The sequence below is a fragment of the Nicotiana sylvestris genome, chromosome 5, assembly GCF_000393655.2.
Source record: "Nicotiana sylvestris chromosome 5, ASM39365v2, whole genome shotgun sequence".
Taxonomy (NCBI): Eukaryota; Viridiplantae; Streptophyta; class Magnoliopsida; order Solanales; family Solanaceae; genus Nicotiana; species Nicotiana sylvestris.
In genome coordinates this window covers 123,553,133-123,568,003 of record NC_091061.1, presented here as the reverse complement: position 1 = coordinate 123,568,003, position 14,871 = coordinate 123,553,133, and the positions used below count along the sequence as shown (strand labels likewise).

The 14,871-nt window shown below is 37.1% G+C and overlaps 2 protein-coding genes across 2 annotated transcripts; both read left to right on the top strand.

The window, feature by feature from the left end:
* Nucleotides 1-223: 223 nt before the first annotated feature.
* LOC138869260 (uncharacterized) lies at nt 224-799 on the top strand. The gene is made up of 2 exons (XM_070146862.1): nt 224-368; nt 411-799. Exons 1-2 carry the CDS (start codon nt 224-226, stop codon nt 797-799), a joined length of 534 nt encoding a protein of 177 aa, XP_070002963.1.
* Nucleotides 800-6,928: 6,129 nt separating this feature from the next.
* On the top strand, nt 6,929-7,567 carry LOC138869259 (uncharacterized). The gene has a single exon (XM_070146861.1). The coding sequence runs from the start codon at nt 6,929-6,931 to the stop codon at nt 7,565-7,567; it is 639 nt and encodes a 212-aa protein (XP_070002962.1).
* The last annotated feature ends 7,304 nt before the right edge of the window (nt 7,568-14,871 follow it).

The window sequence follows — 14,871 nt, the reverse complement described above, 5'->3', positions numbered from 1 at the left end:
AAAATCCTACGTGCTAGGTTGTGGTTTTTGCATCTTTTGAGTCGGGTGATTTTCCACGTAAAAATCATTTTGTTCATTTTATTACATGTTTACTTTGCGCTTAAGAAATACGGTAAAGAACCAAGTTCTTTAGTAATTCATACGGGCAATCAATCTAATAATTGATATCAGAGCGAGTTTTCTCATTTACACGGCTAACACCTAGAGAGATATTGGAAGTAAGATGAGTGCTCTACCAGGAATTAATGAAGGACAATCAACTACTAGGCCTCCCTTGTTCAATGAAAAATATTATAGTTGGTGGAAAGCAAGAATGGAAGACTTCCTAACAGCCGAAGACGATCAAATATGGACCATAGTGAACCAAGGTCCTTTGATTCCTATTTAACAAAATGCGCAAAATGAAATAGTTCCTAAGGACCACTCCAAAATTGTGGCAGTAGATTTCAAAATGATGGAGAAGAATGCAAAGGCTAAGAAAATCCTTATCTGTGGACTTGGTCCTGATGAGTATAATAGAATTTATGTGTGCTTTAATGCAAAGAAGATATGGGATGCACTCCAAACTGCTCATGAAGGAACAAACCAAGTAAAGAAATCAAGGATTGAGCTACTCATAAGAAACTATGGGATTTTCTCCATGAAGAAGTCTCAGCCCATCCAAGATATGATGACCATGTTCACTATAATAAACAATGAACTGATATTACTTGGAAAGGTGTTCGCCTCAGAAGAGTTGGTTCGCAAAGTTCTAAGAATTCTTCCAGCTTCATGGGAATCAAAAATCACTACAATCTAAGAGCCAAGAAATTGGACAAAATCTCACTTGATGAGTTGGTTGGAAACTTAATAATTCATGAAATGAGAAAGATAGAAATGCGCAAGAAAGAACTAAAGAAGGATAAGGCCTTGGTTCTTAAAGCATCTGAGGATGATGAATCTGACTATGATGATCCTGATCTAGCAATGTTTGCCAAATTCAAGAGGTTTATGAAGAATTCCAAAAATGCATCCAAGAGAGATGCAACCAGTAGTAAGCCCAAGCAGATCGATAAAGCCAACTATGATGGGTGCTACAAGTGTAGCAAGCTAGATCACATAGTCAAAGACTGTCCAATGTGGGAAATTCAGCGGAGGAAAGAACGAGCTGAAAAAGAGAAACGGGAGAAGATGAGAGAAAAGGGTTCCAACAAAGGAAAAATCCTAGGCAAAGGATTTACTGAAGCAATGAAGAAGGCACTCTTGGCAGCATATGAGGACAGTGGAAGTGATCAAGAGGAATAAAAGGAGGATGAGTCTATAAGTCTATATTCTGTGATCGATGAACACAAAGCTATGAAGAGAGAATCCCCAATACAACTTGGAATGCATATTGGAAGACCTCCTTTGTTTGATGAACACCACTAATATGAATAGAAGCTACGTATGGAAATACTTCTTCAGGTTACTGACTTTGTCCTATGGATAAGTGTCAGTCATGGACCAATTCTCCTAACCAAATTGTATAGTGAAGGTAACATGTGCAACAAAAGAGAAGAGGAATATGATAAGAAAGATCGTCAACTAGTTCAGAAAATGCTAAAGCAAAGGACTTGCTATACAAAAGCCTGCCTAGAAATACTCTCCTCAGAGTTTCCTCTTACATATCTGCCCATGATATATGGAGGACCTTGAAACTAACTTTGGAAATGAAAATATCGAAGTGGCTTTGATGGAGATTGAATAATCCAAAATAGAGGAAGAAGTGATAGGAATTATGGCCATGAGTGATTTAGAAACTGAAGATGAAGCAAATTAGGTAAGTATATCTGACTTGAAAGAAAATATTCATTTTATGTCTAAAAAAAACTAATGGCCATAATTGTGACCTTAATTAATGAGATGGATAAAATGAGTATTGAAAATGATCAACTAATAAGTAACCTTTCTTGTGTCAAACTTGATATTAAAGAGCTTGAATCTGACAAAGCTAGTTTAGAGAAACAGGTCAAAGACCTTCAGAACCAGGTTCTTGAGCTTACTCCTAAGAACGAGAAGTCTCCTAATGTACATGGCAAAGAAAAATGAGTGATCTGTAAGATAAGCTTGAAAAGGAATTAAAAACTGCTAATGATAATCTTTGTGATGCTGAATATAAAAATAAAGTCCTGCATAAAAACCTAGAAAATGCTAATTATGAATTCTCTAGACTAAGCAAGTGGCATAGATCTTTTGATGCCTTGAATTGTCTGAATGAAAATTATAGCTCTAATAAATCAGGAATTAGCTACAGAAAACATGTTCCTAAGTTTGACCCAAAGTATGTAGGAATTATTGATAATAACATGTGCACTCATTGTGGAAGAGTAGGACACTTTAGAGACACTTGTCCTGCTTTAGTTCATGCTCAGTTTAGAAACACCTTTGGTATTGCTAAAAACGTGAAGAAGGAAGAGGAGCCAAAGGTTAAGTCTCCTGTCCATACTAAGTGGATTTAGTTCAATAAGAAAATAGATTTTAACCCTCTTCCTTTCTGGGCAAGAAGGGATCTGATTCATCCATTTTCAAACAAAAAAGGTCCCAAGCTTGTCTGGGTTCCCAAAACTAACTTGTGAATATTGATCCATGCTAAGGTGAGAGGAAATAATCAGGACTAGTATCTAGACAGTGGATTCCCAATACATATGATTGGAGAAAAGAAAAACTTTCTCTCACTGACAGCCTTCCAAGGAGGGAGTGCGTCATTTAAAAATGGAAAAAAGGGCCAGATAACAGGTATTGGAAAGGTTGGCAAGTCACTCTCTCATGCTAGAAAAAATATGTATTATGTGATAGTTATTAAACACAATCTTCTTAGCATTTATCAAATGTGCGAAAAAACAAATGAGGTAAAATTCAATTCCAAAATTTGCACTGTCACAAAGCTTGATACTGATGAAATTGTGTTAAAGGGCAAGAGACATAACAATGTCTACAAGATATAGATTATGTCACTTCCCCAGAGTGAGCACACATGTTTGAGTGTAATGGAAGATGATCCACTCCTATGGCATAGAAGACTGGGACATGTCAGTCTCTCTCAACTCAACAAGTTTGCAGCAAAGGACTTGGTCCTTGGGCTACCTAAAGTTGAGTTCACCTCTGACAAGGTATGTGATGCTTGTGTTAGAGGAAACCATGTTAGGTCATCCTTTAAATCTAAAAGGTTTGTAAGTACTTCTAAACCTCTCGAACTCCTTCACATGGACCTATGAGGACCAATGACAATAAGGAGCAGAGAAGGTAAGATGTATGTGTTTGTGATTGTTGATGACTTCTCCAGGTATGCCTGGACTTTGTTTTTGGGATCCAAAGATGAAACCTTTGATGTTTCCTGTGTATTTGTCAGAATGATCCAATAAAAGCTAGCATGTAATGTTTTAAGTATAAGAACTGACCAGGGAACTGAATTTGAAAATTAAAAATTTCTCGAGTTCTGTGGCTCACATGGCATTTACCATAATTTCTCTACATCTAGAACTCCACAACAAAATGGGATTATAGAAAGAAAAAAATAGATCCTTAGAAGACATGGGAGGACCATGTTGATTACTAGTGGACTGCCGAAGAATTTTTGGGTTGAGGCGATCAATATTGCCTGCTACCTGCTAAATAGATGCATGGTCAAACTCATTATTGAGAAAACTCCCTATGAGTTACTTCGAGGAAGAAAACCCAACATCACTCACCTGAGAGACTTTGGGTGCAAATATTTTGCGCATAATAATGGAAAAGAAGCTCTAGGTAAGTTTGAGGACATAAGTGATGAGGGAATTTTCTTGGGTTACTTTCCACATAGTAAGGCCTATAAGGTTTTTAATAAATGAACTATATGTGTGGTAGAAAATATTCATGTTATTTTTTTATGAATCTAACAAATTGGATGAGAAAGGTTTGCAGGATGAAGATTATGACATAGTATTCACTGGTGATGGAGATACAAAGGAATCAGATGAAGATGGATATGTAAAACACAAGGAAATTGGCAGTGACCATGAGAAACAAGAAGAAGAAAGAACCACTCTAACTATTGAACATACTAATGAAGCCACACCTACTGAGCCTGCTCCTTTGGGTCACTCCTCCGGTGAATCTCCGTTGGGTATATAGATCAGACCATGAAAGCATCAAAATTCATATCCTCTTGAGAATATCATTTCTGATCCAAATGCAGCGGTACAACCAGGTCTTCTCTAAGAAATCTATGTGCACTCACAGCATTCCTCTCACAGGTTGAACCTAAGACCATCAAAGAAGCTCTAAATGATCCAGATTGGAACATAGCCATGCAAGAGGAGCTAAATCAGTTAGAGAGAAGTAAGGTCTAGCACCTGGTACAGAAACCTAAGAACAGAACTGTCATAGGTACCAGATGGGTGTTCAGAAACAAGTTGGATAAACAAGAAAATATCACAAGGAACAAGGCCAAACTAGTGGTTTAGGGATACAATCAAGATGAGGGCATTGACTATGATGAAACATTCGCACTTGTAGCTAGGATGGAGGCTATAAGAATGTTGATAGCCTTTGCTGGCCACATGGAGTTTACTTTATAACAGATGGATGTAAATAGTGCCTTTTTGAATGGTCACCTGAAGGAGGAAGTGTTTGTCAAACAACCTCCTAGATTAAAAAGTGAAGAATTTTCTGACTATGTGTTCAAACTGGATAAAGCTCTTTATGGACTGAAACATGCTCCAAGATCTTGGTATGAAAAGCTCTCAAAATTCCTCTTTGCCAACAACTTTGTAAGACGAAATGTGGACAACACTCTATTTCTAAGGACCATAGGGAAAAATACTCTTATTGTGCAAGTGTATCTGGATAAAATTATCTTTGGGGCTACCAATGAAGTAATGTGCAAAGAATTTGCTAAGATGATGGGAAATGAGTATGAGATGAGTATAATGGGTAAATTGAACTTCTTTCTGAGACTGCAAATCAAGCAAACACCTACTGGAACCATGACACATCCGGAGAAATATATCAAAGACCTACTAAAGAAGTTCAACATGGATTCCTCTAAGTCCATTGACATACCCATTGCAACTGCAATAAAGCTGGACCTTGATGAAAAGGGAAAAGTGTGGAACAAAAACTATATAGAGGAACGATTGGGTCATTGTTGTACCTCACAGCAAACAGGCCTAATATAGTGTTTAGTGTGGGATTATGTGCAAGATTTTAGGCAAATCCCAAGGAATCCCACCTAAAGACTGTCAAAAGGATATTAAGATTCTCAAGGGTACTCCTGACCTCTATTTATGGTATCCCAGAGGGCATAGTTTTGATCTAGTTGGTTAGGTTGATGCTGACTATCCAGGCTTTCATGTTGATAGGAAAAGCACTTCAGGAATAGCTCATTTTCTAGGTTCTTGTCCGGTATCTTGCGGAACCAAGAAGAAAAACTCAGTGGCCTTATTTACAGCTGAGGCTGAATATATGGCAGCAGCATCCTGTTGTGCTCAGTTGCTATAGATAAGACAATAGTTAAGGGACTATGGTATATTTATTGATTGTGTTCGCATTTTTTGTGATAACACCAGTACCATAAATATTGCTAAAAATCCATGTCAGCACAAGAGAACCAAGCACATTGACATTAGACATCACTTTCTCAGAGACAATATTGAAAAGGGGAATATTTCAATTAACTTTTGTAAAACTGAAGACCAAATTGCTGATATTTTTACTAAAGCTCTTAGTAGGGATTAGTTTGAAAGAAATAGACTAGAACTAGGTCTAATCAACTCATCCCACTAAGTTGAATCCCAGTGATTGGTTAGAAAAGGCACAATAAGATGTAGATAATTAAGTAAAATATGTTTGATTCAGCTTTGTGCTTGTATTAAGCTCACACACTTTCTTTGAAAATCTGGCTGATAACTGTGTTGCATGATACTAATATGAAGTGATGAAGCTTTATTGCAGAAACAAACAAGGAGTTGCTAAGTAGCTGGTTCTTTAACTCAGGTACGTGCCATACTGTCTTAAGTCACTAGGACTTTATATTCTAAAAGTATTGCTATGCTCAGACTTTTAATTGTGCTGGCATCACTTCTAATTGTCTTCTATCAAAAAGTAAGGGGGAATCACAGTGCAATTCGAGATCGATTACTCCTGAAATCCTACAAGTCAAAGTAACCATTATAAGAGTCCCATTAGAACTCAAATTCGATCACCATATCTCTTCCAGTCAAATCAGGAGTAACTCTTTTAAAAGGCTCTTATGATCAGCTTCTCTAACATCACTGTTTTTCTCAAACCCTAAGCAAGAATTAAAAGCAATTATCAAAAACTAATTCTCTCTTTCTCTTTTTTCGAATCTCTCATCTGATCACCATGCCTAAAGCCAGTCAAACACCTTCTAAAGCTAAATCAGCAACCAAGGCTGAAGCAAAACCCAAAATTTTGAAGCCCAAATCGAAGAAAAATGCCCAGCCATTAAGAGAACCCATACCCATACTTACTTCTTCTCCTTTGATATCCTCCACTATACCTACATCATCATCCCATGTTCCTACTATTCATGTTGTTCCCATCATTCCCACTTCCACTGTATCCCCTCCTCTAAAAACAACTACCCATGCACCTGAGCTTCCTACGAAAAATACCTCTAAGTCAATAGAGGTCAAAGACACTCCAAGAAAATCTATCAAGAAAGTGTCTAATGCTGCTATGCAGGGTGACATTGTAGCCCTGGAATTTGTGGTTTAGGGGGAATCGGCGAAAGTTACTACTTATCAGGTACAACATCCTCCTTCCAAATTAGAGGTTTTGTTGTCTGCTATAGATTATGCACCCCTAAATACTCTCCCACCCATGAGTGAGAAGCCATAAGTGGAGAAATTCACTGTAGAAAAGGGTGCAGGGGATTTGGGGAAGGAGTTAGACATGACGACTGTGAAGCATGTGGTTGAGGGGGGAAAGTAATGAACCTATGAAAAATGAGGCTTTTGATGGTCTTTCCCTTAGTTGGACTGAGGATGAGGAAGATGATGGGGGTGAAAAAGAAGAAGAAGCTGTGAACAGTCATCAGAAACATGATGCTCAAAATATAGCCAATGAAGAAGAAAAGAGTGAGAATGAGGGAGCATCTGGAGATGAGAAGGACAGTGATACAGAGGATAAGACAGGTGAACAGGTTAATGATCCTGCAGAAGAAGAAAATCATAGTAAAAAAGAGGAGGTTTCAAAAATTGAAGGTGAGGATCAAGCAAAGGTAAGTAAGAGTGAAGGAGGTGATAAAGAGAGTGAGGAAGAAGAGCGGAATGTAAATGAGGAATCTGAAGGTTCCATGACAATTGGAAACACTGTCATAGCCCCTTTAGAAGAAATAGGTGAAGAGACAAAGGCTCAAGAACCTAGGTCTTTGTTTACTCCTTTAACTAGAGATGAAGAAGTTAGCAGTGATGAAGATGATGTGCCACTATCTGAGGTAGGGAAAAAATCCAGGAAGACCCCTGTGAAAGCTACAAAGTTAGCAGTCTCAACAAGGAAAGGAGTGGTTCCTCCTTCCAGAACTCCTCTCACAAGGAGTAAAAGATAGGTTGTTGATTCTCAAATCATCAAGGAGTCCAGAAGTATAAAGAAGCCAAAGAATAAGGCTTCAATTGTGGAACCTATTATTGATATGGATGTAGAAGATGAATCTGACTTTGCCTTGCTAGCAAAGTCTGCTACACCAAAGAGGTGCCAAAGTCACCAAACCTGCTATCTCTTCTATAAGGACCGGTAGGGGTAACATAAGAAAGAATGTGTCAGCTGCAGTTGATCGACTCAGAGAGTTCAGAAAGAGAAAAGTGCTAAATTGGAAGATTCTTGCGAACACTAATGAGAAAGGGATGGCTCAACTGGTTGAAAAACTTGAGCTATAGGGGTGGAAGCACATGTTTGTCAAACTTTTCCCCTAGTATGTGTTCCTGTTGTGGTGGAGCTCTATGCAAATTTCACATTTAATGGGAAGGTAGTCAAGAGTAAGGTAGGGGCTTGGACATGGAGTTTGATGTTGAGGAGCTAGGGATGCTTCTAAATATCTCCTCTTTGGGATTTGACAATTACTTGAAGAACAAGTGGCCAGCCATAGAAAATGATGTTGATATTGGCATTATGGTCACCAGGAAGTTCTCCCAAAATTTTAAACTAGATACTCCACGGAAAGTGTACAAGACTGATATGACTCCCTTCCATAAGTTTTTGTTTCATTTTGTAAACTCGTGCATTCTTCAGAGATCTAAAAAAAGGCATGAAGCTACTCTGTTGGACATGGTTGTGATGGAGTTGCTTGACACTGGTAGACCTATCAATCTTCCTAGCCTAATGATTCAGCAAATGGAAAGAGTTGCAGATACTTCCAAACCCAAGCATGATATGCCATATGGTTTTATGTTGATTGAGTTATTTGACAAGCTCAACATTGCCTTACCTGAGTTTAAGTTTGGAAACCACAATGACGTTTCGGATGTTGTTAACCTCAAGTAGTGTGGATATGAGGAGATCAAGGCTAGAGGACCCACAGGATCTACTATTCTCCTTGGGAGTAGTAGGGTTGCAGAACTTAGCAAGAGGTTGGAGTTGGTTGTTGAAGAGAATGTCATGCTTCGTGAAGACAATAATGAGCTGAGAATGGAAACAAAGCAACTCAGGGAAGATATCAGAAGAGACGGGGAGGCTCATGCTCAATAGATTGCCACACTAGTGAAAGCCTTGACCCCATTTTCTTCTCACCCATGAACATGTTCCTTCCTAGTATACTTAGCTCTTTTGTTATTCCAGTGATGCCTTATCTTTTGTTCTTTTTGTCTTAGTCTGAGTAGTTTGCAGTATGCTTAGTTTATTTTGTTCTAATGATGAAGACAAGGCTCTGGGTTTCTTTTGACACTACTTATTGTCTCATAATTCTTTGTTTTACTGCTTTGTACTATATTGGATCATCAACTTAGTTTATTTTCTCTTTCTTAAGCTTGTGTTGTAGCCTGTTTGGCCTTGAATCTTACATTGTCTATTCTTAATGTCTAATATTTTTTTTGTGTTTTCGATGATGCCAAAAGGGGGAAGATAAGGTTGGAAAGTGTTGTGAACATACATATTTATCAATCGTACTTGTTGTGACTATCTGGTTCTTTGATATGATTATCTAGTTCTGTTATGGTTTTGCTATATATAAAGCTTGTCATCATCAAAAAGGGGAAACTTGTTGTGTATTAAAGTTTTGATGATTAACAAAGTATGACTAAATGTGCAAAGAACCAGGTCCTCATCGTAGCTGCTTAATTGTTCTGAAGAACCAGCTCCTCAAGAGAAAGAATCGGCTCCTTATAAGAGATATTTGTACGCTTGTACAAGACAGTAACTTTATCTCAAAGTTACCCAGGTCCAAGTTTGGTGAAAGATGGCTACGATAAGAGATAAGGGTCATTGCTCAAGAAGGTATGGATAATTCAGTCAGAGACTAAAGTTCCAAAGCTTGTGGAATCCATGGAACAGTAGGAGTCCAATCAAAGAGGAAGCTGACTATGAATAGAACTCCTAGAAGATCTCAAGTTGTGTTTTAAATAGGATCGACTTTGGATTTATGAACTATACTTTTACACATCAACTAAAGAATCATAAAGTGTTTACTTGTGTTGAGTACTTGCCTTGTATTCTTCCTGAGTCAATCTAGTGAATGTATTTTAGGAAATTGAGTTGTAATCAAGTGTCACAAACAATTAGTGAGTTGGAGTGAGTGTTTTGATTTACAAGTAAGAGTAAATTATGAATCAAATAGGAGTAGTAGGAGTACTGGAGAGTATTTAATACAGTCTTGTAATTGATACATTTTGGCTCATTGTTCTAGTGGAGTTGGAAAATCCTACGTGGTAGGTCATGGTTTTTTTCACCTTTTGAGCCGGGTAATTTTCCACGTAAAAATCGTTGTGTTCATTTTATTGCTTGTTTACTTTACGCTTAAGGAACACGGTAAAGAACCAAGTTCTATAGTAATCTATACGGGCACTCAATCTAACAATTCACTTTTATCGTGTGGGGATTAATTGAGTCAATACAGAATGTGCTACCTGATTCACACCATAGATTTTGTGTGAAGCACAAAGAGTCGAACTTGTGCAAAATATGGAGGACAGATGAGTTCAAGAAGTTGCTATGGTGGAGTATTTGGAGCTCTTATGAGGAAGATTTCAAGGACCATTTGAAGAGTATTGGTGAACTGAGTAAGGAAGCTGTTGAATCATTGTTAAAGTATCGTCATCAGGCTTGGTGTAGAGCCTATTTTGATACTATGTGCAAGAACCAAAAAGTGGAGAATAACTTCATTGAATCTATGAATGCATGGATGGTTGAAGCAAGGTAAAAGCCAATTATTAAAATGCTTGAGGAGATAAGGATAAAGTTAATGAACCAGTTGAGGGAAAGGGAGAAAGTTGTGAGGTCATAGGCAAATGATTTCAGTCCACATAGTTTGAAGCTATACAATGAGTACTTGAAGATAGCTAACTCTTCTTGTTATGTGGAGTGCAATGGTGACAATGGTTATGAAATCAGGAAAGGGATAGATAAGCACATTGTAAATATGGTGGTAAAATAAATGCACATGTAGGGGATGGGATCTTACTGGAATCTCATGCCCACATGCAATTAAATACCTGCAATACAAAAAGTTGTAGCCTATGAATGAAATCAATGGTGGTACAACAAAGAAGCATATCTGATTGCCTACAAGTACAAGTTGCAGCCATAAGGGGTAAAAAATTCTAGAAGGTAGATCCATCACAAGCAATGGAACCAGCTGAGTTAGTCAAGATGGCTGGGAGGCCTAAAATCAAGAGAACCAAACAAAAAGATGAGGCAATCAAAAGGCAAGGTGAATGGGCAGCTTCAAGAAAAGGGAGAGTAATGACTTGCACCAACTATGAAAAGGCAAATCATAATGCAAGGGGTTCTGAGAAGGTAACATTTACTTTATCTAACTTATTTTACTTGTTAACAATACTAAAATTTACTTCATCTAATTGTTTTTACTTGTTAACAATAGTCGCCCATGGCAAAAAGGGAAAGGAAAAATGCAAGACATCTGGTTGATGAAGATGATAGTGTGAGGCAACAATCAGAAGAAGAAATACACCTAACATCACCCCAATCTTGGCAAACAAGTTAGTCGAGTGTTCAAGACTCAAATTTGTATTCATGCTTACACCATCTGTGCACAATCAATCTAAGAAGTCCATTCACTGACTTTGACCTCTCTAAACTTGATCTAGATATAGTTACAAGGCCAACAATTGTGTCAAAATCTAAAACAAGACTTCTGCAAAGTCAAAAACCACCTCAAACTTCAAGTGTAAGGGTAATTTCCTTCACTGGTGATACAGATGGTGTTAGTCTTCATCATCACTTCCTTTCAAATCATCAGGCCTCAAATGGAAGGGACAAAAGTATTGTAACTGAAAGTCAGCTGGAGATGCAAAGCAAAAAAGAAAGTGAATAAGTTGAAGCCAAGAAGGGGAAGCAACTGAAGTCTATTGTAATAGAACTAAATAGGTCGTCTTTGTATAGTTTGTTGGGTTGTAATTACTGTCATGTGACAATACATTTCCTATTATATTAATTGTTAACACTTTTTTCTAAAAGTTAGGGTTGGATGTCATATTATCCCCTTGTTTGTGCCAGTTTGGGGGGGTATAATATGGCATCTGTGTCTCTACAAATCTGAATTTATTTTGTGTAATGAAATATGCAGTTACTAGCTAAATTTATTATTTCGGTTTTGAATCTGTAGTTTTGCAGTTAATTTGCAGTATATTCATTATATTGAATCTGCTTATTTTGCAACTAATGTTGAATATGCAGTATGTGCAGTATGTTGAATTTGCGGAGTTTATTTCATGTGAACTATGTGCAGAGTTTGTTGAATCTACAGTATCTGCAGTTTGAGCAATTATTGAATCTGCAGTTTGTTGAATTTGCAGTTTGAGACTTACTATATGAACAACCAACTGATATGGATCAACTAAAACTTCAACTTAAAATATCAAGAGCAGCTTAAAACTTCAACTTAAACATGTAGCAATTTAAACTTCAACTTAAATCTATAGTAGAACCAACAAGAGCAATTAACATTAGAACTTAAACTTCAACTTAAAACATCAAGGTTACAAGATTTGAAGTAGTCTAAACAAGAGAGAACTCATATGATATATGAGCCTGCATAATTTTTGGAATTACAAAACATCAAAAAAAAGTAACATTCCCTACCAAATACATCAGTTATCATAATCAGCTTCAATTCATTACTCTAGCAGCTAAAATTCCAACAAAAAGGTTACATAAAATGATAATGAAAATCTTCATCTTGAGGATTTTCTCTTCCAATTTAGTCACTTGAATATGGTTTCTTGCCTTCACGGCCATTTTCTCCTTCAATTTATCCCTTTCAATTTTAACATTGTACAACGACGACTTCAAAGTACTGATTTTAACATTTGCCGCATCCAAATGAGACCTTAAACTGTTGATTACAACGAGCACTCTATCGGGAATAGGATCATCTGACCATTCCGAATAACCACATGAAGCATCATGTAACACCAAAATACAAATCAAAGGGAAACAATTAGTTAAATTATAAAAAAATTTAAACACCACAAAATTTAATAATAATCATTTACTTCTGGTTTTGGACACTTCTAGAATCTCCGTTCAGGGTTAAAAAGAGTAGTTGAAGTGAAGTGGTTAGCAAATTCCCCACATTGGCACTTCCTCTTGGATGAAGAACTATTTTCTGACATGCCAAATTTTTGGACAATATTTACAGCCTAATAAGATCAAATAACTGATAATGAAAGAAATTGGAGTAGTCCTTTTCCTCTTGGACTCTTTCTTGAAGAACCCTAATTTGGTCTCATTGGTTGAATGAAGGGAATGAGAGACCGATGTGTTTGGGATCTTTTTAATTAAAAGATCGGGTGGGTCGGATAAAATAAGTCGGGTCGGTGGGTCAATTAAAAACTAAGGGGTGGGTTTAGTTCATCCAATAAAAGACTGACACGTGGATATTTTTAGTTTAAACATAGAAGTAGATAGCGGAGGGACATTTTAATTTTTGGGCACAAATGGTGGGGACTTTTTTTAATTGAATAGTATAATGGGGGACACATATGACTTATTTTAGCTAGTAGACGGACATGTATGGCCATTTTCCGTATCTTCTATGTAGGTAAACTTTTTTTTCTCTTTAAAAATGTATTTACACAAACTAAGAAAGTGCAGAGATACGAACATATAGAAAGTTAGTGTGGAATCATCAGTTAGAGGCGCATTAAATGGCATGCCCCTCGATAGGATTTGGAGTAGGGGTATCTTTGATTGGAGCCGTTTCAAGCAAGTATCCACTTCTTTAACCAACTCGTTTACCACAACATTAGGTACCTACACAATTTTGTCAGTTAAATTTGTAAAATGTGTATGCTTTTCTAGCCATATAAGGTTATGATTAGAAAATCATGCACATTTTTTAATTTTGACTAACAAGATTGTGAAGGCACCTAATATAGTAGTGAATCAATTGGCTAAAGAGGCTGTGATATGCTTAAAATGACTACAATTAAAGTTAACCCCTATGCCTAATCCTGGAGGGGACATGCCACTTATTGTGCCACTAACTGTCGAAGAAAGCAATTCCATTCAATATTTTCTTCGGTAATCTCATATCTAATCCTTAGGCATTGTTGGGGTTGAAAATTTTGGATTTTGATGAAGGTCATAGGATCGGGCAATTTTTTGGAAAATTTTGTAGGTCTCATAGTTTTGGACCATATATTATACAGAAAAGCTCCAAATATGCATGTGAACTATGCGAAATAGGACAAATATGCCTGTCGTTATTAGTTTGGCCCAAATATGTCCAAACCATCCAATAGTTGTGCAAATTTGTCATTATTAGACGGAAACCATATTTTCTTTTCTTTTTTTAATTTACTGATACCAAACCCGACCTAAAAACAACCGACCTACCCTAATTCTAAAAGAACCAAAACATATGCTTCAGCTATACTGTATCGCCCAGCCCTGAACAAACTTCCCCACCCCTTTCCCTCTTCCGTCAGTCATCTTCTTCCTTAAATCTTCTTCTTCGGCCGTCCATCTTCTTCCATCTTTAACAACAGGCCATTCATCTTCTTCCTTCAGGAACAACAGGCCATCACTCCTTTAATTTTTCAGGAACAACGGGCGGATTTAAATGTCGGAATATTCGAGTTTTCAAATAGTCATCGAAGGGTGTGTGGATGTGGAGTTGCTGCACTCCATCTCACATCGCGGACTGAAATGAATTCCGTAAGACGCTTTTTCAGGTGTCATCAACAAGAGCTATTATTGTCATCAAGAGCTATTATTGTCATCAACAAATTGAAAAGGAAAAAGGATGCTCTTCTTAAAGAAAGACTTAGAAACAGGGTGGAAAAATTGTTTCTTATATTTTTGGGTTTCATTATTGGATTTGTGGTTAGTTTTATGTTTTGAGGGAAGACTTGAAAATATGATTGTAATTGTTTATGGTTGTAATTGCTTATAGTTATTTTAGTTGTATAATTTAGATGCATTGTATTGTAATGGTTGGATGAAAATGGTTGTAATATGCATTGTATTGTAATTTCTCAGTAGCATTTGTGTTCACTTCATGTGTTGTGTAATTTCTCAACTATTTCGCATCGTTCAGTTCATGTATCTGGTGTTGTGTAATTTCTCAACTTTCTGGAAATTCAAGCAGCATAGTTCAATTCCGGTGTTGTGATGAGGTTTAACTTGTGGTTGTTCTGGAAACTCGCATTGTCCAGGTCACCACATTTGCAGTACATA